We start from the raw sequence: 26445 nt of genomic DNA on the forward strand, positions 1-26445 counted from the left end.
TCAGTCTCTTAGCTGCAGCAGGGGTGGAGCCAGCAGGAGGGGGCCCTGCTCTTTATTGGGGGCTCAGCCCTCTGAGAACAGGCGGTAGAGTGCAGCCTGGCCAGCGTCGGCGAACCGCGGCACGAAGTGAACCCGCAGGATCTGGGTGAAGCCCTCGCTCAGTGCCGGCTCCACGAACTTGGTCCTGGGGGAGGAGACAGGAGCTTAAAGGGGCAGCCCCCACCCCCGGCGCAAGCTGCCCCCCAGCAGTGCCCCGGCACTCACCGGTAGCTGGTCAGGACGATGTCAGCGACATGGCCAGTGCCTGTCAGCTCCCGGAACTGGAACCAAAAAGCTCCTGTCAGGGGGGGGATGGGGTGGTCCCAGGCCCAGGCAGACAGACAGACAGACTCACCCGGTTGTTGTGCTTGGCCTGCTCCAGGGTGGTGGTGAAGCGGAAGCAGCGGCAGGGGACCCCGGCGTCCTGGGCACACTCGATGTACCTGGAAAGGAGGGAGGGAGGCAGGCAGGAGAGATGGGGAGGAGATGTGGGGGGGGGAGGGGGGGGGGGGGGGGGGAGTCTCTCCTGCCCCCAAGCTCAGGGCCCCCCTACCTGCGGCGTGACTCAGGGTCAGGGTTGGTGTTGTCCACGGCTGCGCTCTTCCCCTGGCGCAGAGCTGCCACGCAGAGCTCCACACACTTCTGCCACGACCCCAGCGTGTCCTGCGGCGAGGGCGGGTGGGGGGGGGTGTCAGTGAAGGGGCAGCACAAGCCCAGCCCGTGGGGGCAGGGCAGGCTCCCCGCTTACCCGGTTGGCGTAGACGTAGCCAGCTGGCACCAGGTGCTGCTTCAGGAAGGTCGACTTGCCAGCTGTGGGGGGACAGGAAGGGTGGAGGGGGGTCAATGCTGGGGGGATGGGAGAGTCAGCACTGGGGTAGGGGGATGGGGGGGGTCACTCACCAGCAGGGAAGCCCACAGCCACCACCAGCTCAGGCGTGGGGGACACCAGGGGAGCGTCGGGGGGATCATAGAGACGTCCCTGGGAATCCAGCTCCCGCTGCCAAGAGAGATGAGGGTTAAACAGAGCCCAGCAAGGGACCAACCCCTGCAGCTGGGGGCCCGGCAAGGAGGGGGGCACTCACCGGGTCAAAGGGCGGCAGCTGGTAGGGGGCAGGTGCCCAGTCCAGGAAAAACTCCTCTGGGGTGTGGAATGGCAGTCCTGCATTCAGGGCAAACTGGGGGAGAAGAGTTGGGGTTAGGGGCACAGGGTGGAGGGAGCTGGGGGGATTGTGGCTGGGGCCGGCCTGGAGCGAAAGGCCGGGGAAAAGAGGGGAGAGTCAGTGGAGAGGGCTGGGCTGGGCGGGCAGCAGTTGGTGGGGGTGCAGCAGAGAACGGGGGGTCTGGGGAGAGCTGGGGGGCAGCAGTTGGTGGGGGCGCAGCAGAAGGGGGTGTGGGGAGAGCTGGCTTGGTGGGGGCATAGCAAAGAACGTGGGGTCTGGGGGGCAGTGGTTGGTGGGGGTGCAGCAGAGAATGGGGGGTCGGGGGGCAGTGGTTGGTGGGGGTGCAGCAGAGAACGGGGGGTCTGGGGGGGCAGCAGAGAACAGGGGGTCTGGGGAGAGCTGGGGGGCCCAGCAGGGGCGTACCAGCCGGTCACTGCAGGAGAAATCCTTTTTCTTGTGCCCAGGGGCCCAGGCGGGGGGCCGCCCAGCCGCATCTGAAAGAGAAGGGGGAGCGAGGGGAGCCCGGCGCCCCGCTAGCTGGACGGGCGCAGGCCCCAGTGCGCCGCGCAAGGAAGTGGGGCTGTCAGTCCCCATGTGGTGGGGGGGCCAGGTGAGACCTCCAGCAGGGAGGAGTCAGGGGCAGGGCGGGGAGCCAGCTGGAGGCTCTGCACTGCAGCCCCGGGAAGTTGCTGGACCCCCAGGGAGAGGTCCCACCCCCCACCAGGCGGAGCCGAGGGGGCTGGGCCCCGTGCCAGGGAGCACCCGGCTTACCTCCCACGTAGATGCAGCTCTGCAGGGTCACTGCCACGGCGCCGTTCGCCTGCGGAGAGCAGAGGTCAGACATGGGGTGAACGGGGGCTGACCCCCCCCCCACCCTCGCCCCCCAGTACCTTCTCGCAGAGATGCTCCCACATGCCCAGCAGGGGTTTGCGGTAAATCCCAGAACCAGTCGCCACGAACACCTGGGGGGCACAATGGGGGGTCACATTCTGAGGCAGGGTGGACTCCACCCCTGCCCCACTGGGGCACATGCAGCCAGTGAGGGGTTCTAAGTAGGGACCCCCTCCCCTCCCCAAAACGCCTGCTGCTGGCGTGCTGCTCACCAGCTGGGCTACCCAAATCTCTCCTGGGCCCCAGTGCCCTGCTCCCAGCCCCCCAGGGGCCCAGTTCAGGCCCTGCCACCACCCCTACCTGCATGGGAACCCCCAGGCGCTCCAACACAGCCTCCACCTTCGCCTTGAAGACCTCGGGGCGCAGGCGCCCCTTGCTGATCCCCATCTGGTTGGTGAAGATCACAAGCTGGAGGGGGGGCAGAGGTGGTCAAGGACTTGCTGGGGGACAGGGAGCACAGGAGGTCAGAGACCAGCGGGGGGGGGGGGGGGCCCACAGTGGGGAGAACAAACCTTATACCCCTCCATCTGCAGCTGCTTCAGCTTCCGGGGAACTTCAGAGCACAAAATCCTAGAGGGGAGACACGGGGTTACCCCCAAAAGCAGCTCCCACAGCCCCCCACCCTCAGCCCTGCCGGTGCCCCTCACTCCCGCCCCGCAGCCCCTCACCCTCAGCCCTGGCAGTGCCCCTCACTCCCGCCCTGCAGCCCCCCACCCTCAGCCCTGGCAGTGCCCCTCACCCCCGCCCTGCAGCCCCTCACCCTCAGCCCTGGCAGTGCCCCTCACTCCCGCCCTGCAGCCCCCCACCCTCAGCCCTGGCAGTGCCCCTCACTCCCGCCCTGCAGCCCCCCGCCCTCAGCCCTGGCAGTGCCCCTCACCCTCAGCCCTGGCAGTGCCCCTCACTCCCGCCCTGCAGCCCCCCGCCCTCAGCCCTGGCAGTGCCCCTCACTCCCGCCCTGCAGCCCCTCACCCTCAGCCCTGGCAGTGCCCCTCACTCCCGCCCCGCAGCCCCCCGCCCTCAGCCCTGGCAGTGCCCCTCACCCTCAGCCCTGGCAGTGCCCCTCACTCCCGCCCCGCAGCCCCCCGCCCTCAGCCCTGGCAGTGCCCCTCACTCCCGCCCTGCAGCCCCTCACCCTCAGCCCTGGCAGTGCCCCTCACTCCCGACCTGCAGCCCCTCACCCTCAGCCCTGGCAGTGCCCCTCACTCCCGCCCCGCAGCCCCCCGCCCTCAGCCCTGGCAGTGCCCCTCACTCCCGCCCCGCAGCCCCCCGCCCTCAGCCCTGGCAGTGCCCCTCACTCCCGACCCTGCAGCCCCCCGCCCTGCTGGTGCCCCTCACTCCCGCCCTGCAGCCCCCCGCCCCAGCCTGTGCTCCCGACCTGGCTAACCTGGCCCGGGCTCTTTGCTCACGAAAAACCTTCCCTGACTTAGTCGTGATGATGGTTCCATCCAGGTCAAATCCAGCGACCTGCAGAGAAAATGGGGAACCGCCCCCCATAATTGCAAAGGACTCAACCACCCCTCATCGCGTCAGTGGGCCCACTTAACTGCCATTCTATGCCCCTCGTGAGTGGTACACCCATCCACCCCCCCACCATGTCAGCAATGGATCCATCCTCTGCCCCCCACCCTGTGCCGCCCCCCCAGTGCTATGGACCCTCCCCACTCTGGGCCCAGCTGCCAGGCTCAGTCCTACCTTGGCGCTGGGCACCACCCCCTCCTTGGTGAAGAGCAGCAGCTTGCCATGCTCCTCCCAGGAGTCCCTGGGGTGAGGCAGCAGCGCCGAGGGGTCCCCATGGGGCGGGTGGGGCACCCCAGCCTTTGCCTGCTCAGCGCTGGCTGCCGTCTCCTGTAGCTGGTGCAGTTTTGCGACAACCGCCAGGTCCTCCTCCTCCTCCTCCTCCTCCTCCTCTGCGGAGGAGCTGGGGGCCTTCAGCCTCTTGGGGGCAGGTGCTTCCTCGCCGCCGGCCGGGTGGCAGCGCTTGGGGCTGGAGACATCCTGCAGGCTGCGGCGGGGGGCGGGCAGGAAGCGCAGGGTGTAGGGATAGCATCCGTTCACCAGCCACAGCGTCTGCCCCTCCTGCAGTGTGCTGCTGTCGCCCGGCCCCAGCTGCAGCTCCTCCACCGTGGTGGGGTTCACGCCCCGCTGCAAAACAGGGCTGAGTGCAGGAGAGGGCCCCCGGGGGGCTGCACCTCGGTGCCCGGGGTCCCGCCCACACCAGCCCAGAGCCACGGGGCTGCACCTCAGCGCTAGGGAAACGGTCCTCGCGCAACCAGCCCCCAGGCTCCTCCCCAGAGGTGCTGCACCTCCAGCCGGGCTCGGAGCCCCGTATCGCCGCCCCGCGCGGAGCTCACCCCTCACCTGCGTGACTCTCACAGCCCGGTGCTTGTAGTCCGCCAGCAGCTCCACTGCAACGGGGGGGAGGCGGGTGAGTAAATGGGGAACCGGCGCCTCCCCAGACCGCTGCCCCCGCGGCCGGGGCCTGGCAAAGGGCCGGGGGGGGCGGGACCCACCTTGCTTCCGGGAGCACTTCCTGTCGGCCACGCGCGTGAGGGGCCCCCGGCCCAGCACCACCGGGACCCCGTCGGGCAGCGCCACCGGCTCGAGCTGCGCGTCCCGGCGCTCCAGCCAGCACTGCATGGCGGGGGCGGGGGCGGGGGCTGACCGATCCCGATCCCGATCCCGATCCCGATCCCAGCCCCCGGGCCCCCGCCCGACCCCGAGCCGGAAGTAGGATCGCGGCGGGGGCGGGGGCGGGGGCGGGGGGACTCGGGGGATTCCCGCGGGCCGGGACCTTGTCAAAGACCGGAGAAAACTTCCGCTTCCGGCCCGTGCAACCGCCACTTCCGCCCGTCGGGCACCTGCGTGCGCGATTCCTCGCCGCAGGTTCCGGGGAACTTTCGGTCCTAGGGAGGGGACGGGGGCGGGGCCTCCTCCTAACCCCAGTGACCCCCACCGGGCGGGGCGCCGGTGTTAGAGGGGCGTAGGGGCGGGGGAAACCCAGGCTTTGGGGGCACGTTTGGGGTGGGGCAGGAGTTTGGGGGGACAGGAGTTTGGGGGCACGTTTGGGGGTGCTGGATCTGGGGCCAGAAGCGTTGGGCCCCTGAGGCTGGCGCCTGCCTGAGGGAATGGGGGGCACACAGAGCCCGGGCGGGGGCACAGGATGGGGGACATTCGGTGCCAGGAGGTGGGGGGCAGCCAGGTCCTGGGCACCACGGGGGTTGGGTGTGTTCAGCCTGGCCCTGAGCCTCGTGGGCCAGGCCCCTCTCCCCCCCATGCAGTAATTACATCTCAGGGCACGTTGGGCCCTGGGGGCTGACAGTGAGGTTGCACCTTAGCTGCCTCCCTTGGGGAGTTTGTCCAGGCCCCTTTTGGGGTGTCTGGGGGCTCCCCATTGCACCCCTGGATTGGGCCTCTGGGCCCTCACTCTGTGTCCCGCCCTCCTGCGCCCAAAGTGATCCTCCAGCCAGCTTGTGCCACACGACTCTTGCAGCTCCTGCCCCCTCGCCGGGGGGCAGGGGAGAGGATTTTATTCCCTGTCAGTGGCATGTGAGTTTTACGGTCCGACTCTGGCTGCCCGGCCACCTGTTTGCAGCCAGGCAGGTGCCCAGGGCTCTCCCGGCTGAGCTGCTCTACGGACCGGGGGAGGTGCTGGGACCCCTGGACTTGCTAAAAGATGAGTGGGGGAGCCTTTCCCAAAGGGGAGTCAGTGGCAGAGGATGCATTGACCTGGGAAAAACTCGCCGAGCTCATGGGCCTGCCTGGGGAGAACCTGACCAGGGCCCAAGGGAAGCAGAAAGTTGGCTCTGACCGCAACGCCGGGCCCTGCTCCCGCCAGAGGGAGGGGAAAGCCCAGACTGGAGAAAAGCTGCCTTGAGGCACCTGCCCTCCCCAGAGGAGCCTTCCCAGACGAAGGAATAGATATAGTGAGGCCGCCATCAGGGCAAACTGGGCAGCAAATAAATACCTCTACATGGTGGTGGATGTTGCTACCTGCTACTCTGAGGTTGTGGCTCTTCCCTGTAGGGAGGCAGACGTGGGGTTCCCCAAAGAGGCTGTGATGGGGGGTGGCTGTGAGTCAGGCTGGGTGTGTGTGTGGTGGGGGAGCAGCTCACCAAGGCTGGGGCTGACCCCAGGGCTGGAACCTCAGTGGGCAGGTAACACCTGTGACCTGAACACAGAGCAGGGAGGAGCCCAGCTGGGCTGAATGGGAGGCGGCAGCTGGGGGCGGGGTAGGAGGGCAGTTAGTGCTGAGGGGAGAGAGGAAGGGCAGGGGCTAGACCCCAGATGGGGACACCCCCCGGACTCCTCTCCCTGAGATGGACGGACTGACTGTGCTGCTGCACGGTCCCCTCTTCACTGCACTGTGTCTCTGTCAGCTAATAAACGGCCTGTACCTACCTGCTGAGCGAAGGGCACTCCTGGCTGCCATGGAGTGCAGAGCTTGGGCACCCTGAACCCCATCACAGGCCCCTAAGGGTTTTACATGAATTGCGCATGCCTCAGTTTCCCCGTGTGCTGAGTGCGTAACAAGGGGTTGGGCGAAGGTTTGGTGTTGCACACACCAGAGGTGACCCCGCCAAGTTGCCGGGCCCTGGACAGACACTGGCCTGCACATGGGGGCGCAGGGAGCAGGAACCAGGAGGCCCAGCCCAGCGTGGGTGGCACAGCCAGGTCTGGCAAGTCGGAGGACAAGGGGCTGTGGAGAGAGGCTCCCAGTGGAGGGGAGGGGAGGGGAAGGGCCCAGGTGCCCCTGGTTCCCAGCCGGAGGACACAGGCAGAGGGAGGAGCTGCTGGGGGCTACGGGGCACGGCTGGAAGAGGGGATGGCTGGGCCGGGGTCAGGCACAGCCCCCGGCTGCAGGGAACACTGGGCTGGGCCGGGATCAGGCCCATGGACTGGAAAGTTCCTGGCCTGGGCTCAGTGCCCGGCAAACTCCTGGATGAGGCCGGCCGAGTCACTCCGGGCTGAGCCCAGGGCTGAGGGCTCCTGCTGGGCGCCAGGGCAGGGCAGGGGACTCCCGAGGGGCCCAGCAGAGCCAGATGCACTGGGTTGAGGGGGTCCCACAAGGGGCTGCACCCCCAGAAGCAAGGGGCCCTGGGAAGGGGGCTCCCCCGGGGACTGTCCGAGCCAAGCGTGGCCACAACCTGGGCTCCTGGGACACAGGCTCCCCCGACGTCCTTCCCTGCCCCCAGTTCCCCCCACAGCTCTCTCACTTCCATAGCCATCTGCTTTTATTTAATAAAAGGACAATTTGTAAAACAAATTAATTAAGAGGTTCTGGGGGAACCAGGGGGCGTGATCCCCCCCAGTCTGGGGCATCCAGACAGCTGGGTTCACAGCAAGGGTCTCCCAGACAGCAGCCCTCAAGGACAGTCCATGGTGCCCAGACGCCTGGGTTCCCAGCAGGGGGTGTCCTGGACTCCAGCCCCCAGGAAGGTCCGTGGTGCCCGGACGCCTGGGTTCCCAGCTGGCTGTCCATTCTCCGAGCCAGCCTTACTTGCTGGAGTCACTCTGGGGACAGACGGAGTCAGGACAGACGGCTGCAATACCAGAGCCAGTGGGAGGCCCCACCTCATACCCACCAGCCAGCCCCAGGCGTGGGGCTCTTAACCCCTGTGGGCTCAGGGAACGCTGAAGAGGGAGAATAGCCAGAGGGGACATTGCCAGCATCCAGAGGGGCCCCATAGCAACTACGGGGAGGCACAAATGTACAAGGAGAGAGAAGGGGCAGTTGGGGGGTCAAAGGAAAGGGGGTCCCATGGGGGGGAGCAGGAGGAGGGGCAGAGCAGTGGGAAGAAGGGGGCGGAGTTAACCCATGGGGCAGTGCAGGGGACAGGAGGGGGTGGGGTTACCCCATGAGGGGCAGAGCAGAGGGAGGAAGGGGGCGGGGTTACCCCATGGGGAGGGAGCAGTGCAGGGGGTGGGCTGAAGTGGGGTTACCCCATGGGGGGGTGATGCAGGGGGTGGGGTTACCCCATGAGGGGCAGAGCAGAGGGAGGAAGGGGGTGGGGTTACCCCATGGGGAGGGAGCAGTGCAGGGGGGGGGAGGGGGCGGGGTTACCCTATGGGGGGCAGTGCAGGGGCCCGGGTTACCCCACGGGGGTGCAAGGGCCCCAGGAGATACACAGCCAGGGTCTGGTGGGGTCACTTACCCTTCTGGAGCGTGGGCGGGGTGGGGCAGCTTTTTCCCAGCTCGCTCTGGGCCAGGGTGGCCACCACCCAGGAGAGGGCGCTGGTGCAGTACTGCATCTGGGGGGGGGCAGGAGAGGGGTGATGGCTCCTGCAGCCCCTCCCCCCACCGCCTCTCCTTGGCCCCCCAACTCCTGACCCCCCCCTACCTCCCTTGCCCCCCCCGCGCACCTGAGTCTCCAGCGTCTTCAGCCGTCGCTCCTGCTCTCGGACCTCCACCAGCTGCTTCAGGGCCTGGTCCACCCTGGGGGGGGACAGGGTCACTGGCGGCCCCCACCTGATTCACCCCCTGACTCCATCACCCCCACTCTGCACCCCCCACCCCCGCTCACCCTGGGCCCCTCCCTACACCGCCATGCACCCCTATTTCCCAGGGGGCCCCCTCCTCCCCCCAGGCCCCCCCGGTGACCCCCTCCTCACTTCTGGGACGTCCGCCGCAGCCGCTCCGAGTCGCTGTCCCGCTTCTGCCGGCCCAGGGCCACCAGGTGGTTCTCCTTCTCTACCGCCTCCCAGGTGAGCAGCGGGGCCTCCTGCTCCGGCGTCAGCATCCGCGCTGGGGACCCCGGCGTCCGGCGGGGGAAGGGGGACAGGCAGACCCATGACAAGCAGGCCCCAGCCGTGGGGAGGGGGTGTGGGCCAGCTCCAGCCCCTCGTCATCGCCCGCCTGGCCCTGGTCCCTGCCCCCCAGCACAGCCCCCCTGGGTCCCTGCCCCCCAGCACTGCCCCCCGGTCCCTGCCCAGCCCCCCGGTCCCTCCCCCCAGCCCAGTCCCCCTGGGTCCTTCCCCACCAGCCCAGCCCCCCCGGGGTCCCTGCCCCCCCAGACCTGCTGCCTGGTTGCTCCCACCCAGCACCGCCCCCTGCCCCCAGCCCTGCCCCCACCCTCACCGAAGTGGTGGCTCTTGGTGGAGGCCCCCCGGCCGCGGCACCGCAGCATCTGGTGCAGGTGGCTGAGGAGGATGAAGGGGGGGGCCAGCGCCGGGCGGTTGTGGTACTCCAGGATCAGGCTGTAGCGCTGCGACTTCCAGTAGGTGTCGCTGTTGCCCTGCACCTTGGCAAAGGTGTAACTGGGGGGTGAGGGGCCTGTCAGAGGGGAGGCGGAGGACACCAGGTCCCCCGGCCCTCGCACGCTGCTCAGCTCACCTCCTGCACACGCTAGTGCACCAAGGCCTCACGCACGGGCCAGCTCATTCCCTGCATGTGCTAGTGTGCCAGGGCCTTGCACGTGGGTCACCTCATTCTCTGCAAGTACTCGTGCGCCAGGGCCTTGCACATGGGCCAGCCCATTCCCTGCATGTGCTTGTGCACCAGGGCCTTGCACGTGGGTCAGCTGATCCTGTGCCCATGCTAGGACACCAAGCTGCTCTAGCCACCCCAGGGCTTTCGCATGCTGGTCAGCTCATTCGCCACCTGAGCTAGTACACTGGTGCCTTGCACATCAGTCTGCTCACACTGCGCACACACTAGTAACAAAGAGGAAGCCGTGCTAGTCTCTACACTATCAAAACAAAAAGCAGTCAAGTAGCACTTTAAAGACTAGCAAAATAGTTTATTAGGTGAGCTTTCGTGAGACAGACCCACTTCTTCAGACCAGAGCCAGACCAGACCAGACTCAATATTTAAGGCACAGAGAACCAAAAACAGGAAGCAAGGAGGACAAATCAGAAAGAGATAATCAAGGTGAGCAAATCAGAGAGTGGAGGGGTGGGTGGGGGGGAAGGTCAAGAATTAGATTGAGCCAAGTGTGCAGACAAGCCCCTATAGTGACTCAGAAAGTTCCCATCACGATTTAAACCATGTGTTAATGTGCCGAATTTGAATATAAAAGCCAGCTCAGATGTTTCCCTTTCCAAAACGGAGCGATAATTCCTTTTCAGTAACACACGTACCTTGAGGTCATTGACAGAATGCCCCACTCCATTAAAATGTTGACTAACTGGTTTGTGGATCTGGAGTGTTTTGATGTCTGTTTTGTGCCCATTGACTCTTTGTCTAAGGGAGTTAGAAGTCTGTCCAATACACAAAGCATCTGGGCATTGTTGGCACATGATGGCATATATGATGTTAGTAGAGGAGCATGAGAAAGTGCCCGTGATTCTGTGAGTAACCTGGTTAGGTCCAGTGATGGTATTTCCAGAGAAGATATGTGGACAAAGCTGGCAGCGGGCTTTGTTGCAGGGAAAGGTTCCAGGACTGGTGTTCCTGGGGTATAGACTGTGGCTGTTAGTGAAGATCCTCATGAGGTTGGGAGGTTGTCTGTAGGAGAGAACAGGCCTGTCACCCAGGGCCTTCTGGAGTGTGGCATCCTGATTAAGAATAGGTTGTAGGTCTTTAATAATTCGTTGCAGTGGTCTGAGTTGGCGGCTGTAGGTGATGACCAGTGGTGTTCTGTTCTTGGCTTTTTTGGGCCGATCTTGGAGTAGCTGGTCTCTGGGTATTCGTCTGGCGCTGTCGATTTGTTTTTTTACTTCTCCTGGTGGGTAATTCAGGTTTATGAATATTTGGTAAAGTTCTTGTAGTTTTTGGTCTCTGTCAGTTGGATCAGAGCAAATGGGATTGTACCTAACAGCTTGACCGTAAACAATGGATCTAGTCACGTGTGCAGGATGGAAACTAGAAGGTGTAGGTAAGTATAGCGATCAGTAGGTTTTCGGTACAGTGTGGTACTGATCAGGCCATCCTTGATTAGTACTGTAGTGTCCAGGAAATGTCTCTCTTGCATGTTGTAATCGAGGCATAAGTTGATGGTGGGGTGTAGATTGTTAAAGTCTCTGTGGAATTCCTCTAGAGCCTCTGTACCATGGGTCCAAATCATAAAGATGTCATCAATGTATCTTAAGTAGAGGAGTGGTAATAGGGGACAAGAGCTGAGGAATCATTGTTCCAGGTCAGCCATAAATATATTAGCATATTGTGGGGCCATTACTGTTTTTGGTTCTCTGTGCCTTAAATATTGAGTCTGTTCTGGTCTGGCTGTGGTCTGAAGAAGTGGGTCTGTCCCATGAAAGCTCACCTAATAAACCATTTTGCTAGTCTTTAAAGTGCTACTTGACTGCTTTTTGTTTTGATTGCGCACACACTAGTGCACCAGATCCTCACATGCAGGTGAGCAGTGCACCCCCTCTACATGTGCAAGTGCACCAGAGCCGTGCACGAGTCAGCTTGCCCTCAGCATGCACTAGTGCACTGGTGCCTCGCACACTTGTCAACTCCACTCCAATATGCTCTCGTGCACTGGCACAGGAACTCACTATTCACTCATTGTTCACCATGCATTCCTGCCAAGTGCTTCTCACGCTCCCCACGCACACTTGTGCACCCAGCCCCTCACACGGTCCTGGCGCACGCCCGGCGGTACCTGAACATGGCGATGAGCAGGTTGAGCAGCAGGATGTTGGCGACCAGCAGGAAGATGACGAGGAGGACAAGCACCAGCCAGTTGGCATAGGTGTTAGTGCATGGCTCGGCCTCCTCCATCACGATGGCCACCGGGTCGTCCGTGCAGTTTGACGCAGCCATGAGCGCCGCTGGGGAAGGCAGAGTCTGAGCCAGCCAGACCCTGCCCCGCTCCCTGACCCCCACCCGAGCCAGCCAGGCCCTGCCCCACTCCCTGACCCCTACCCGAGCCAGCCGGGCCCTGCCCCACTCCCTGACCCCCTGTGATGTAGTGAGGGCTATGGGTGTGTATGGGGGGGCTCCTGCAGAGGATAACCGAGGGGACCAGGTAACACCTCTGGGCTGCAGACAAAGTGGGAGGTGGAGCCTGAAGGGTTTGAATTGGAACTGGGAGTTAGGAAGCAGTGAGTCTGGGCTGGGAGAGGGAGACAAAGGAAGGGGCAAGGCCCTGGCTTGGGGGGCCCCTCAGGGCCTCCTCTCCCCAGCATGGATGGGAGTGGCTGTCCCTGCTGGCTGCACCGACCCCTCTGTATGACGCTGTGTCCTGTCGGCTAATAAACCCGCTGGGCTCCTGCCAAGTGAGAGTCACTCCTGCCTACGGACGGGGGCAGAGCCTGGGGACCCCAAAGCCCATTGCACCCTGACCCTGAGCCAGCCGGGCCCTGCCCCACTCCCTGACCCCCACCCGAGCCAGCCGGGCCCTGCCCCACCGTCAATCTCGTTGAGGGGGATCTGGCCGAAGATCTGCAGGTAGGGCCGGTAGAAGACGCGGCGGAAGATCCAGGCCAGGCGCTGGTCGCTGGGGTGCAGCAGCCCCTCGGTCGTCACCCCATAGGCCACCAGCCAGACCGCCAGGAAGAAGAGGAAGAGGAAAACGTCCTTCATCTGGGGGGCAGAATATGAGCTCCTGGGGTGGGGGGAACCTACACCCCTCTCCGGCTCAGACCCCCCCACGGTCCCCTGGGGCCCTGCTCAGACCCCCACAACCCCCCTGAGCCCCCCCACCTCCCTCTGCTCAGACCCCCACTGCCCCATAACCCCCCTGAGCCCCCACCTCCCTCTTGCTCAGACCCCCACTGGCCCCCATGACTCCCATGGGCTCCCACCCCCTCCAGCACAGACCCCCCCATGACCCCACACCCATGGCCCCCCTGAGATTGCCCCAAACCCACCGCTCGCCCCTTCTCCCTGCCCCACTCCTGCCCCCCCTCACCATCTTGCCCACAATGATCAGTTTGGGGCCCAGCTGCTTGTTGACGGCAAAGATGTGGATGAGTCGCAGGGTGAAGACCATGAAGTCCAGGCAGAGCACCGTGCGCCCCGACTCGTAGGTACCGGGGAACAGCCTGGGGGGAGGGGACACCAGGGACCCTGTGCTCTGAGCTGCCCTGGCCCTAGGGTGCTGGGACCAGGCGCAGGGGTGCCATGTGAAGGGGGATGGGATGGGGGTTCTGCATTCAGGCAGCTGGGGGCGGCTGTTCCCAGCCCCACACCCAGCCCCCATGCCAGAAGGACATTCCCAGCCCCACATCTGGCCCCACACCGGAGGGACGACCACACCCGGCCCCACACCCGACCCCACACCAGAGGGACGACCACACCCGGCCCCACACTAGAAGGACGACCACACCCGGCCCCGCACCCGGCCCCACTCTAGAAGGACGACCACGCCCAGCCCCATGCTCACCGGCAGCCGGTGCCCAGCAGGAAAAGCCCCAGGGCGACCAGGTCGCACTGGTTCCAGGTGTCCAGCAGGTAGGCGTGGGCGCGCTGGGCCAGGGACTGGGACCCGGCACAGCAGCCCTGGCGCAGCTCCTCGCAGAGCAGGCTGAAGACCCAGGCATAGAGCAGCAGCTCGGGGCCGTGGGGGCCGTGGGGCGGGGGGGGCGCGAAGTCCAGCAGCAGCACGTAGGCGAAGAGCAGCAGGAACAGCAGGTACATCACCACGTTGCCCAGGAAGGCCGTGACCGGCGCCCCCCAGAACTGGTGCCAGCGCCGCAGCAGGGCCCGGCCCGGCCGCAGGGGGGCGCTCCAGGGCTCCTGCCTGAGGGGGGCAGAGCGCAGTGGGGGGGTCAGACCTAGGAACAGGCAGGCTCAGGACCTTTCAGTGCACAGGGGCTCAATGTGTGGGACACCTCCTGCTCTGACTGCCCCCCTGCCCCTCCCCCGCTTCACCTCTCCAGCCCCAGGCTGCCCCTCACCTCATTGGGTTCTCCTCCAGGGAGCATGTGTCCTCAGCATCCAGGGTCTCCAGCTCCAGGGGGTCGGGGCTCCCTCCCTGCAGGTCCTCCTCTGGCGTCCTGGGGGGCGTTGGGAGGGGAGACTGAGCTTGGGTCCCTGAACTGCGAGCTTCCCCTCAGCGGTGCCCCAGTCAGGGACCCTGGTGCTGTGAGCTTCCCCTCAGCAGTGCCCCGCCAGGGACCCCAGTGCTGCGAGCTTCCCCACAGCAGTGCCCCCCGCTGGGGACCACAGTGCTGTGAGCTCCCCCCCTGCCCAGCAGTACCCCCAGCCAGGGACCCCAGTGCTGCGAGCTTCCCCCATCAGTGCCCAGCCAGGGACCCCAGCGCTGTGAGCTTCCCCACAACAGTGCCCCAGCCAGGGACCCCGGTGCTGCGAGCTTCCCCTCAGCAGTGCCCCAGCCAGGGACCCCAGTGCTGCGAGCTTCCCCTCAGCAGTGCCCCAGTCAGGGACCCCAGTGCTGCGAGCTTCCCCTAGCAGTGCCCTGTTTGGTAGCTGATCCCTGCCAGGGCCCCGCAGCACCCACCTGAAGGTGATGAGGTTGGTGAAGATGAGGGGGGGGCAGAAGAAGGTGAGCAGCAGCTGCCAGACAGCTGTGGACTCCTGCATCTCGCCCCACCAGTTCTGGGACAGCAGCGCCTGCGGGTGGGGGAAGCGTGTCACTTTTCTCCCAGCCCCGCCCCCCGCCGCACCACATCACCCATCCCCCGCCCTCACTCACACCTCAGTGCCCCCACCTCCTAGAAGGTGGGGGGGTGGGGGGACAGCGCCTCCCTGCCCAGGCGCCTTCCACCCAGCAACAGGTCAGAGGCGGTCCCGCCCCATGGGCTCGCTACATCCCCGGTGCTGCCTTTTGGCCTTCGGCAGGGACCGACCCTCCCAGCACCCGGGGCGCCCGGGACTCGGTCCTGAGCCAGCCCTGGCCGGAGGCGAGGGGCCAGGCCATCTCCAGCCCACCAGCCCGACCCCCACAAATGCCGCGGGGTGGGGGTGGGGGCTGAAGCCAGAGCTGGGAAAGCAGAGGCCCCGGAGGCTTGGCCCAGGCGCTCACTGGGATGGGGGGCGCGTCCGGAGGGCTGTCCCCACCCCCAGCGTCCTGGCAAGGGGCCGAGGTCCAGCTGCTCCTGCAGGGCTACGCCAGGGCACTGGCTCCGCCCTAAGGGGAGTGCCAACGGTGGGGCTGCTGCTTTACCCCAGAGTGGGGCCCTGAGCTGCCCCAGGCCCCCACCTGAGCGCCCCCTCCGGTCGGTCCCTGGGGCAGCCCTGGGCCAGGCTCCCATGCAGGGAGGCCGATGGAATCCCCTCACCCGGGTGTCTGCCACCCCGGCCCTCCCGCGGGGAGACACGGCCACGGCGCCCGTGGGGAGAGCTGGGCAGGGCCGGGGACCAGAGTGTGGGACCCCCCCCCCCGCCCCCTGCACCTGCACGCCGTCGTGGGCGAAGAAGCAGCGGGCGTCGGCCAGCCAGGCCAGCTGCAGGCAGGTGGCTCGGCCCCAGAGGCGGGAGTGGCGCACCAGGAGCTGGAAGGCCCGGGACTCGCTGTTCTCGTAGCACACGCCGAACACGCCTGCCAGGGGGCAGCGACGTGGGCCAGGGGCCTCCAGCATCCACACCGCCCGCCCAGAGCCACCTCTGCTACACGCCTGTACAGCCCTGAGCACCCCCCGGATCAACCCTTTACCCCCAGCACCCCTGCACCACCCCCTGTACCCCTGCACCCCCGGCACCCACGTACCACCCCCGGATCAACCCTGTACCCCCCCCAGCACCCCCGTACCAACTCCTGTCCCCCCAGCACCCCTGTACCACCCACGTACCAACCCCTGTACCCCGAGCACTCCTGCACCCCCCGATCAACCCTATACCCCCAGCACCCCCGCACCACCCTCTGTACCCACAGCACCCCCGTACCAACCCCTGTACCCCCAGCACCCCCCCCGTACCCCTGCACCCCCGGCACCCACGTACCACCCCCGGATCAACCCTGTACCCCCCCGTACCACCCACGTACCAACCCCTGTACCCCGAGCACTCCTGCACCCCCCGATCAACCCTATACCCCCAGCACCCCCGTACCAACCCCTGTACCCCCAGCACCCACGTACCATCCCCCGATCAACCCTGTACCCCCAGCACCCCTGCACCACCCCCTGTACCCCCACAACCCCGGCACCCACGTACCACCCCCGGATCAACCCTGTACCCCCAGCACCCCCGTACCAACTCCTGTCCCCCCAGCACCCCCGCACCACCCTCTGTACCTGCAGCACCCCCGTACCAACCCCTGTACCCCCAGCACCCCTGTACCACCCACATACCAACCCCTGTACCCCCAGCACCCCCGCACCACTCCCGTACCAACCCCTGTACCCCCCACACCCCTGTCCTGCCCCCGCCCCGCTGCGCCCCCTCCTCACCAATGGCCAAGCTTTCGAACTCCCAGGCCAGCTGCTTCCTGGCAGCGGCCTCCTGCGCGTCCGCCTCCAGGCGCGCGAGCTCGCGCAGGATGCGCGCAGCCACCAGCGCCCCCGCCACCGCCTCCGGGGCCTGGGCAGGGTTGGAGGGAAAGGCCCTTGAGAGCCCCCAGTGCCCCACGGCTCAGCGGGGGGGGGCCCTTCCCAGGGAACCCTTCACCCCTTCCTTCCCCGGGGGGCTCCTCCACCCCCGGGACCCCCCGCCCTGCCCCGGGCGCTCACCATCCCCTGCCCCACCCCGGGCGCTCACCATCTCCCAGCAGTAGGTCGCCAGCTCCCCCCGGTTGAGCAGCAGGGCCCAGATGAAGAGGTCGGCCCAGGGGTTCCAGGTGCTCTCGGGGTCCCCATCCGGCAGAAGCCCCTTCTGCTCGGGGCAGGGAGGAGAGGTCAGAGCCATGGGGGTGGGCAGCCTCCATCCCCAGCACCCTGGCTGCATGGCCGTGCCCCCGCCAGCCCCACGCACCCCAGCCCCACGGCCCTGCCCCCACCAGCCCCACGCATCCCAGCCCCACGGCCCTGCCCCCGCCAGCCCCATGCACCCCAGCCCCACAGCCCTGCCCCCACCGGCCCCACGCACCCCAGACCCACGGCCCTGCCCCCACTGGCCCCATGCATCCCAGCCCCACGGCCCTGCCCCCTCCAGCCCCATGCACCCCAAGCCCCACCGCCCTGCTCCCATGCACCCCAGCCCCACGGCCCTGCCCCCGCCGGCCCCATGCACCCCAGCCCCATGGCCCTGCCCCCTCCGGCCCCACGCACCCCAGACCCACAGCCCTGCCCCCACTGGCCCCATGCACCCCAGCCCCACCGCCCTGCCCCTATCGGCCCCACGCACCGCAGCCCCCTTGGCATCGGGCGGGTGCCACACAGCATAGAAGGGGGTGCACACATCGCCCAGCAGGTCACGCAGCAGATGCCCCACTTGCTGCAGCAGGGGTTGCTCAGGTGGGCGCTTCACGGGCTGGTAGTGGGGGGGCTCGGGCCCCCCCCGGCGCCGCTCCAGCAGCTGGTGCAGCAGCGAGGCCTCGGGGCACCCCCGGTACAGCTCCTCCAGCTGCGCCCCACTCAGGAACGCGCCCAGGTCCAGCCCGTTCTCCACGAAGAGGCGCACCAGGGCCGGGCGGTCAGACAGCAGCGCGTCTCGCATAGGCCCCTGCAGCTGCCAGGACTGTGGGGCAGAGACCCTGGTAAGCGCCGGCCCCACAGGCTCCTGAGCCCCCCCCGGTGCTCCCCCCAGCTTCTCCTGCCCCCCAACATTCCCCTCACCTCTCCCTTTCAGGGTATCCCCTCCCCATCCCCTGCTCCAGGGTCTCCCCCAGCTCCTTCTTCTGGGAGCTCTGCCCTTGCCCCCCATCAGTTCTTCCCTCTCGGGTCTTCCCAGCCCCCCAGACCCCCTCCCCTGCCCCACCTGCCAGTGGATGTCCCCGCGGAAGAGCTCAGAGCTGGCAATGTCCACGCGGTTCCAGGCCACGGCCAAGTGCAGCTCGTCCAGGTACTGGGTGGCCTCGCCCGTCAGGTGGCAGCCTGTGGGGGGGCAGGGGGTGGTTTGCAGCCGTGCGACTCGGTTTCCCCTCCCCGCCAGTGTGACCTCAGTGGATTTGGAAACCAGCCGTGGAAGCCGTTTCTGTGCCCGGTGTGGCCTAGGCCCCGCACCTCCCGCCGGCTGGGCCAGACGGCTGCTGGGGCCCTGAGCGGCGTATGGGCCTCGCGTGTCTGCACCGTAGGCGGGCGGCTGCAGAGATCGGCTCTGGGCTGGTGGGGGTGTGAGCGCTGGCCCAGCCCGAGTGCGCCAACCCCAGATGCCCAATAACCCCCCCTCAGGGACTGGGGCTCTGCCTGGAGCCCCAAAGGCCCAGGGGCCGAAGAAAGGACGTTTCCCCTCCAATGGGAAAATCCTCTGGTGGCCCTGGCTGTGCCCAGTGCAATGGGGTTTGGGGTCCCCAATCGGTGCCCCCCCCCCCAGTCAGGCGAGACTCTCACTCAGCAGGTACAATGGGAAGTTTATGTGGGGACAGAGGCCCGGCTCAGCGCAGAGGTGTGGGTGCAGCCGGCAGAGCCCGTCCTTCCAGCCTGTCCTGGGGAGAGGAGCCCGGGGTACCCCAGCTGGGCTCTAACCCCCTCGCCAGGCTGGCCGCCTCGCAACTCTCTCCCCCAGCTTCTAACTGCCGCCTCCGATTCAAACCCAGCCGGGCTCCTCCCTGCTCTGTGGTCCGGCCGAGGTGTTACCTGCCAGCTTAGGTTATAGCCCCAGGGATCATCCTTAGCCTTGGGAGCTGCTCTGCCCGTCACACACACCCAGTCTGAGTCTTACACACACACACACACACTCACCAACTCCATCACACCCAGGCCCAGAGCTCAGGCCCCCAGACAACCTGGCTGCAGCCAGGCGTCGCGCCCAACCCTGTGGGCTGCGGCCGATGAGGGTAACTGGGTCTCTCTCGCCTGCCTCCTTCTTTCTGATGTAACCACCCTGGAGGTGTGCGCCCGGACGGCCTGGCCCAGCGTGGTGAGCCGGCGTATATTGACCGGGGACTGAGGCTGGACACTTCAGGGCCGAAGAATGTGTGCGGAGTTGGGGGCTGGCGGTGGGTTTGCTTGTGCGGCTTCTGGCTGCCCAGCCAGGCTGGCGGAGGCTGGATTTAAGGAAATGTGCCCTGGGGGGACTCCCTTTGCTGTGCCCAGAACCCCTTCGTGTTTCAGCCAGGGGGGTGGGCAGGGCCCAGCAGTGCCAGTGGGAGGTAGTGTGGGGCCTGCGGGCCTGGGATGGGGCAGTGGGACTGGGGTGGGACACCCTGTGGAAGGTAGGGAGGGCCCAGGGCTGGGGGGGCTCACCTCTGACCAGGGCTTTCAGCAGCACTGTCTCAAACTCCTCCAGCCCCTCCTGGTCCGAATAGACAGTCACCAGGTCCCGCAGCTCCAGGATCCGCTCCACCTGGGGCAGGGCCGACACCCCGTTAACTCCCAAACCCCCCTCCCTGCACCCCTCAGGTCCGCTCCGCCTGGGGCAGGGCCGACACCCCGTTAACCCCCAACCCCTCCCACACCCCTCAGGTCCGCTCCGCCTGGGGCAGGGCCGACACCCCGTTAACTCCCAAACCCCCCTCCCTGCACCCCTCAGGTCCGCTCCGCCTGGGGCAGGGCCGACACCCCGTTAACCCCCAACCCCTCCCACACCCCTCAGGTCCGCTCCGCCTGGGGCAGGGCCGACACCCCGTTAACTCCCAAACCCCCCTCCCTGCACCCCTCAGGTCCGCTCCGCCTGGGGCAGGGCCGACACCCCGTTAACCCCCAAACCCCCCTCCCTGCACCCCTCAGGTCCGCTCCTCCTGGGGCAGGGCTGACACCCCATTAACCCCCAAACCCCCCTCCCTGCACCCCTCAGGTCCGCTCCGCCTGGGGCAGGGCTGACACCCCGTTAACCCCCAACCCCCCTCCCTGCACCCCTCAGGTCCGCTCCTCCTGGGGCAGGGCTGACACCCCATTAACCCCCAAACCCCCCTCCCTGCACCCCTCAGGTCCGCTCCGCCTGGGGCAGGGCTGACACCCCGTTAACCCCCAACCCCCCTCCCTGCACCCCTCAGGTCCGCTCCGCCTGGGGCAGGGCCGACACCCCGTTAACTCCCAAACCCCCCTCCCTGCACCCCTCAGGTCCGCTCCGCCTGGGGCAGGGCCGACACCCCGTTAACCCCCAAACCCCCCTCCCTGCACCCCTCAGGTCCGCTCCTCCTGGGGCAGGGCTGACACCCCATTAACCCCCAAACCCCCCTCCCTGCACCCCTCAGGTCCGCTCCGCCTGGGGCAGGGCTGACACCCCGTTAACCCCCAACCCCCCTCCCTGCACCCCTCAGGTCCGCTCCTCCTGGGGCAGGGCTGACACCCCGTTAACCCCCAACCCACCCCACACCCCTCAGATTCGCTCCTCCTGGGGCAGGGCCGACACCCCGTTAACCCCCAACCCCTCCCACACCCCTCAGATGCGCTCCGCCTGGGGCAGGGCCGACACCCCGTTAACCCCCGAACCCCCCTCCCTGCACCCCTCAGGTCCACTCCGCCTGGGGCAGGGCCGACACCCCGTTACCCCCCCCGAAGCCCCTTCCTGGCCTCGGTGCACACAAGCCGGAGCGTTCTGCGCGTGGTGGCCACGTGGTACCTGCTCAGCCAGGCCGGGCACCTCGGCCGGCGGGAAGTGTCCCTGCAGCTTCTCCTCCACCAGCGCCCGGCCCACCTGCGTCTCCTCCAGCAGCTGGGCCAGGCAGTCGGCAGCTCCCCCCGAGCCCCCCACCAGCAGGCAGGGGAGGGCAGCCTCGGCCGCCTGGCGCACACGCTGGGCGGGGGGGGGGAGGTCAGAGGGGAAGGGGGGGTCTTGGCCCTGAGCCGCCAGCCCTCCCAGACCCCACAGTGCCCCTGCAGCCATCAACCCCCCACATCCCCAGCCGCCAGCCCCCCAGCCCCCATCAACCCCTTCCCTGCACCCCCCAGCTGCCAGCCCCCCAGACCCCCCATCAACCCCTCCCCCGCACCCCCCACCCACCAGCCCCCAGCCCCTGCGGTGCCCCCACAGAGATCAACCCCTCCCCTGCACCCCCCCCCCAGCTATGAACCCCCCATCTCTCCCCTGACTCGCACCTCCTCCCATAGGGCCTACCTCCCCTCCCATGGTGATTAGCCACCCCCCATGTTCCTCCCCCACATCCTGGCCTCCCCCAGCTGTCCCATGCCCATCCCCTCCCACAGGCCCACCGGCTCCTGTACCGTGAACATGGAGGAGTCGCCGCCGATCACCATGACCAACACCGGGATCTCGATGCTGCCGGTTCCTGCGAGATTGGGCGGGGGGTCAGTTCTGAGGGGTCATTGCCGGGGGGTCAGTGCTGGGGGGTTCAGTCCCGGGGGGGGTCAGTTCCGGGGTGTCAGTGCTGGGGGGGGGTCACTGCTGGGGGGGTCAGTGCTGGAGGGTTCAGTCCCTGGGGGGTGGTCAGTGCTGTGGGGGTCAGCGCTGAGGGGGAGACAGCCGGGGGGAGGTCAGTACTGGGGGGGGGTGTCAGTGCTGGGGGGGGTCAGTCCCAGGGGGGTCAGAGCTGGGGGGGGGGTCACTGCTGGGGGGGTCAGTGCTGGAGGGTTCAGTCCCTGGGGGGTGGTCAGTGCTGTGGGGGTCAGCGCTGAGGGGGAGACAGCCGGGGGGAGGTCAGTACTGGGGGGGGGGGTGTCAGTGCTGGGGGGGTCAGAGCTGGGGGGGGTCAGTCCCGGGGGGGGGGTCAGTGCTGGGGGCTCGGAGGGAAATGGGTGTGGCTCCATAGAATAGCCAGACTATTGTGTTGGCAGAGGCCAAGGGCTGGAGCCCTGAGAGACCCCAGATGCCTGAATTCTCTCCCCACACCAGGTACCCGGATGCCTGGGTCCCCTCTGGGTGGGGGAGGCTGTGACCAGCTCAGGGGAGCTCTGCTGGGGAGGGAAGGGGGCAGCCTGTGGGGGCATCGAAGGGGGTGAAAGGAGGAGGAGGAGCCAGGAGTGACTGGGGTGGGGAGGTGGTTAACAGGGGAGGAAAGACCATGAGCCCTGGTAACCACAACTCTGTGTGTGTGTGTGTGTGTGTGTGTGTGTGTGAGAGAGAGAGAGAGAGAGAGAGAGAGAGATGCTCTGGCGGGGTAACCATGGTAGCCTGGCAGTGGAGGAATGCGGATAACCTGTCCAGCTGTTTTGTGACTGTAGTAACCAGGCCGGGAGATGTAACTGTGTAATGGGGCCAGGGGTGAGTAACTGGGGTAGCCAGGCAAGGTGTAACTGGGCTGGAAAGTAACCAGGCTGGGGGTATATGACTAGGGTAACCAGGCAAGTTGGTAACTGGGGTAACTGGGCTGCGGGGGTATGACTAGGTAACCAGGCTAGGTAGTAACTGGGATGATTATGGTAACCGGGGGGGGGTTGTAACCAGGGTACCTGGTCCGGGTGTAACGGGTAACCGGGCCAGGGGTAACCACGGTAACTGGGCCAGGGTAACCATGCCAGTGGGTAACCGGGGTAACCAGGCCAGAGTACTCACCGCCGGCACCCACCCTCTGCTGGGCGATATGTTTCTCCAGGTGGGTGCGGAAGCGACTCTCACCCCCCGGGCGCCCCTGGGAGCCGTCGTCCACCAGGAAGAAGAGCGAGTGGTTACTGTCCAGGGGGCGGGCGGTGCCCACCGGGGGGATCCGCACATAGCGGGCAGGGTAGGAGCCCTGGTGGGGAGAGCGGGTGAGGGGGCTGGTGATTGGTGCCCTCCCCAAGAGCTGTCCCCCCACCCAACCCCAACCTCCCTGAGACCTCCGGGCACCCACCTCAATCTCTCCAGCACTGGGCCCAGGGCCCCAGCTCCCAGCCTGCCCCACAGAGACCCCAGGTGTGATGGAGTGGGGGATACCTGTGTGTGTGTGAGTGGCTCACAGAGGGTCTGGGGCTCCTGCTGAGGGTAACCCTGACGACCAGGTGACACCTTTGTACTGCAGACAAAGGAGGAGGTGGAGCCTGAGGGGTTTGAATTGGAACTGGGAGTTGGGCAGCAGTTAGTCTGGGCTGAGGGAGAGAGAGACAAAGGAGGGGGCCAGGCCCCAGCTCTGGGGGCCCCTCGGGGCCTCCTCTCCCCAACATGGATGGGACTGGCTGTCTCTGCCGGCTGCACTGACTCCTCTGTACGATGCTGTGTCCTGTCGGCTCATAAACCCGCTGTTTTCCTGCTGAGCGAGAGACTCTCCTGCCTGCGGACAGGGTGCAGAGCTTGGGGGACCCCAGAACCCCATCACACCAGGTACCTGGCCCGACCCCCAGGACAGGCCCCCAGCTCCCAGCCTGCCTGACAGAGACCCCAGGTACCTGGCCTGACCCCCAGGACAGACCCCCAGCTCTCAGCCTGCCCCACAGAGACCCCAGGTACCTGGCCCGACCCCCAGGACAGACCCCCCAGCTCCCAGCCTGCCCCACAGAGACCCCAGGTACCTGGTCCGACCCCCAGGACAGACCCCCAGCTCCCAGCCTGCCCCACAGAGACCCCAGGTACCTGGCCCGACCCCCAGGACAGGCCCCCAGCTCCCAGCCTACCCCACAGAGACCCTCCCACCCCACCAATACCTTGGGGTTGACGAGGGCCTCGCGGTTGGCTATGATGCCCCAGGGCGCGATGCCCATGGCCACCACGGGAGCGGAGGGGCTGGTGCTGGCTGTGGCGTGGTCCCGGACGGCCTCCCCCACGTGGCGCCCGATCCCGGCCTGCAGCCCCCCGGTCATAATCCAGGCACCTGGGGGCAGGTGAAGGTGTAACAGCCTCCTCATCTGCCCCCCTCCCACAGGTGAGGGCCGTGCATGCGGCAGTCCACAGCAGGGCTTCGTACAGTGTGCAGCAGCCAGGCCCTGGCACACTCCTTGTGCACCAGGGCAGAGCTTCCCCGCACGTGGAACCGGGGGTGGCCTTCGGTGCAACACACACATGCGAGGGCACAGTGGCATTCGCACAGCGCGTGCCTGGTTTGCACAGAGCCTGCCTGCCTTTGCACGGAGCACAGTGATGTTTGCACGGAGGACACCAGTGCCAACACGTGAGCGTGCCTTACACACCCAGCTTCCCACCACTGCTCACGGGGAGGGGGCCCACCTGTGCTTTGTGCCGCTTTCACCAGCCCTTTGCGCAGCAGGTCCCGGAGCCAGGCCCGGACAGGGGCCTCCCCGTCACCCCCAACGACCGACACCACCAGGTTGGGGGGCGGGATTTTCCAGTGATCGGTCACGAGGCTGTAGGCGAGTGCAGGGTCTGAGGCGTCTGACAGGCGGATGAACTGGCCATGGGAAGAGGGAATGGCTCAGCTGGTGCCCCCCACTCCTGACCCGCAGCCCCCGCCAGCCCAGCCCTGCCCTGCCCTGCCTTCCTCCAGCCCTGCCGGTGCCCCCCACTCCTGACCCGCAGCCCCCGCCAGCCCAGCCCTGCCGGTGCCCCCCACTCCTGACCCGCAGCCCCCGCCAGCCCAGCCCTGCCCTGCCCTGCCCTCCTCCAGCCCTGCCGGTGCCCCCCACTCCTGACCCGCAGCCCCCGCCAGCCCAGCCCTGCCGGTGCCCCCCACTCCTGACCCGCAGCCCCTGCCAGCCTGGCCCTGCCCTCCTCCAGCCCTGCCGGTGCCCCCCACTCCTGACCCGCAGCCCCTGCCAGCCCAGCCCCGCCGGTGCCTCTCACTCCTGACCTGCCGCCCCCTCACCTTGCTGGGTTTGCCACCCGCCCCCACGAACTCCAGTTCTCCAAAGGCGTCCGTGGGCCCCTCCGTGGTGTGCTGGGCCGAGTCCCATTTGCTGACAATGGCGGTTCCGAAGGCGTCTTGAATGGCCACAGAGACGTGGTCAGCCCGGGGGCTTCCGCACTGGCACCGAGGGGGGAGGCTGGGGAGCAGATGGGGGTCAGGGGCTGGGGAGCCCTGGAGGGGCAGGAGCAGGGGCAGCTGCAGCGCAGAATGAGCCACACGCTGGCCCTGCCAGGGGGAAGCACTGGGGTGCCAGGACCCCCCATGTGGGGCAGTGATCCCAAGGCACCCAAGGGGGGGCTGGGCCCCGCTCACCCCGTGTCCCCGGGGTCCTCAATGTAGCTCGTGCAGGTTTTTTTCCTGAAGCGTTTTGGGATCCAGGCCTGCAGTGGGGGAGGGGCAGAAGATGCTGGGTCAGGGTCTGAGAAAGGGCCCCCTGAACCCTGACCCCTCAAACCCCCTGCCCCAGAGAACCCCCCCAGGCCCTGGCCCAGAGCCTGCCTCTAGTGCCCCCCGAGCCCCCTGCCCCAGAGAACCCCCCCAGGCCCTGTCCCAGAGCCCCCCCAGTCCCCCCCGAGCCCCCTGCCCGAGCCCCCACGAGCCCCCATCACCAGAGAACCCCCCCCGCCCCAGAGCCTCCCCACTACTGCCCCCCCACTACTGCCCCCCCGAGCCCCCTGCCCCAGAGCTCCCCAGCCCCTTCCAAGAGCCCCCCCTCCACTGGAACCCCATGCCCCAGAGCCACCCCTCTAATGCCCCCCCACTAGTGCCCTCCCAAGCCCCCTGCCCCAGAGCCCCCACACGAGCCACCCCCTCCCCCAAGCCCCTGATCCCCGGCCCCAGTGCCTCTTCCCCTGATTCCCACCCCCGCCCCGCCCTGCAGCCTGGAGAGGGGACTTTCACTGCCCTCCAACTGGCCAGCCCCTCCCCTGCTACATGGGCCTCCCAGACAGGGGCACTCAGAGCCCCTCCCAAGTTTCACTGTCCTCCCACTCCGGAATGTGGGGGGGGGGGCTGTCCCCTGCCCTGGGGGCCCCCTCCTGCCTGGAGCCAATATCCGAGTTGTCTGTCCCCCACCCCCAGGCACAGCGAGTGCCTGGCCCAGCCCTGGGGCCTGGAGCCGGTACCTGGTCTCGCTGTTTGATGCTGCCCATGGTGCCAGGCTCGGTGCCAGGCTCGGTGCTCACCAGCCCGGCAAGTGCGACCCTGGAGTCCTGCGCACCCGGCACCTCACCTGGCAAAGGTGAATCGAAGCCGCGCCCCGTGCGTGGCCCCACCCAGCCAGAAACCAGCCTGACCGGCTCCCGGCCACCCACATGGGTGTGCGCGTGCTGTGGGGTGCCGGGCCCGGGGGTGTCCCCATCCAGCCAGAGTCAGTACTGCCTCCAGCGGGGCAGGGGCTGTGCTCAGCACCCGGGGTCAACCCAGAGTCACACTAGGCCACAATCTGCATTCAGCACCTTGGGGGGGGGGGGTGTCAAGCTGGAGCCCTGCCCCCCCCCACCTGCAGTGGGGCAGAGCAGGCCCAGGCCTGTTTGGATGGGGCGGGGGGGGCGGTTGGGCCTGCCCTGGGGCAGAGTTCACTGTGCCCGTGCCCTGAGCACACAGCAGGCCTGGGGGGGGCCCCGCCTACATCCGGCCTGGGGGGGGCCCCGCCCTACATCTGGCCTGGGAGGGAAACCAGTGGGTGAGGGTGAGCTGAGCCCCCTCCCCCCAGGCTAGGGGAGGCCCCACTCCCCCTCCTCACCTGTTCCCAGGCACCAACCCCCCTGTCACTTCCCGGGATGGGCGGGGGGGTC

General features: G+C 67.1%; 2 protein-coding genes across 2 annotated transcripts; both read right to left on the reverse strand.

Moving 5' to 3' along the window:
* Window positions 1-24: 24 nt before the first annotated feature.
* On the reverse strand, window positions 25-4898 carry PNKP (polynucleotide kinase 3'-phosphatase). Its single transcript, XM_075016331.1, has 16 exons — window positions 4601-4898; window positions 4449-4495; window positions 3783-4232; window positions 3475-3554; window positions 2603-2660; window positions 2391-2498; window positions 2090-2161; window positions 1971-2019; window positions 1623-1693; window positions 1122-1214; window positions 940-1036; window positions 788-849; window positions 593-702; window positions 395-482; window positions 265-320; window positions 25-184 (listed from the first exon to the last, which is right to left on the reverse strand). Exons 1-16 carry the CDS (start codon window positions 4725-4727, stop codon window positions 64-66), a joined length of 1689 nt encoding a protein of 562 aa, XP_074872432.1. The 5' UTR covers window positions 4728-4898; the 3' UTR covers window positions 25-63.
* A 2410-nt stretch (window positions 4899-7308) lies between these two features.
* TRPM4 (transient receptor potential cation channel subfamily M member 4) lies at window positions 7309-26000 on the reverse strand. Its single transcript, XM_075016267.1, has 25 exons — window positions 25774-26000; window positions 24962-25029; window positions 24608-24785; window positions 24013-24193; window positions 23493-23659; window positions 22429-22606; window positions 21141-21205; window positions 20539-20712; window positions 19221-19320; window positions 17794-17909; window positions 17221-17553; window positions 16636-16749; window positions 16329-16458; window positions 15333-15478; window positions 14438-14550; window positions 13875-13973; window positions 13361-13717; window positions 12887-13019; window positions 12384-12558; window positions 11636-11804; window positions 9166-9344; window positions 8700-8832; window positions 8451-8523; window positions 8243-8339; window positions 7309-7601 (listed from the first exon to the last, which is right to left on the reverse strand). The coding sequence occupies exons 1-25, from the start codon at window positions 25798-25800 to the stop codon at window positions 7597-7599; spliced, it is 3510 nt and encodes a 1169-aa protein (XP_074872368.1). The 5' UTR covers window positions 25801-26000; the 3' UTR covers window positions 7309-7596.
* Window positions 26001-26445: the final 445 nt, after the last annotated feature.

The sequence above is a fragment of the Carettochelys insculpta genome, chromosome 22 (assembly GCF_033958435.1).
Source record: "Carettochelys insculpta isolate YL-2023 chromosome 22, ASM3395843v1, whole genome shotgun sequence".
In the NCBI taxonomy this organism is placed as follows: domain Eukaryota; kingdom Metazoa; phylum Chordata; order Testudines; family Carettochelyidae; genus Carettochelys; species Carettochelys insculpta.

Coding starts and splice junctions, on each gene's coding strand:
- TRPM4 (XM_075016267.1), bottom strand. CDS start 25,800: ATGGGCAGCATCAAACAGCGAGACCAG. Junction 13,718..13,874: donor CTGGAGGAGAACCCAATGAG/GTGAGGGGCAGC, acceptor TGCCCCCCTCAG/GCAGGAGCCCTGGAGCGCCC. Junction 11,805..12,383: donor CCCCCTCAACGAGATTGACG/GTGGGGCAGGGC, acceptor TGCCTTCCCCAG/CGGCGCTCATGGCTGCGTCA.
- PNKP (XM_075016331.1), bottom strand. CDS start 4,727: ATGCAGTGCTGGCTGGAGCGCCGGGACGCGCAGCTCGAGCCGGTGGCG. Junction 850..939: donor GGCTGTGGGCTTCCCTGCTG/GTGAGTGACCCC, acceptor GTCCCCCCACAG/CTGGCAAGTCGACCTTCCTG. Junction 321..394: donor AGGCCAAGCACAACAACCGG/GTGAGTCTGTCT, acceptor TTTTGGTTCCAG/TTCCGGGAGCTGACAGGCAC.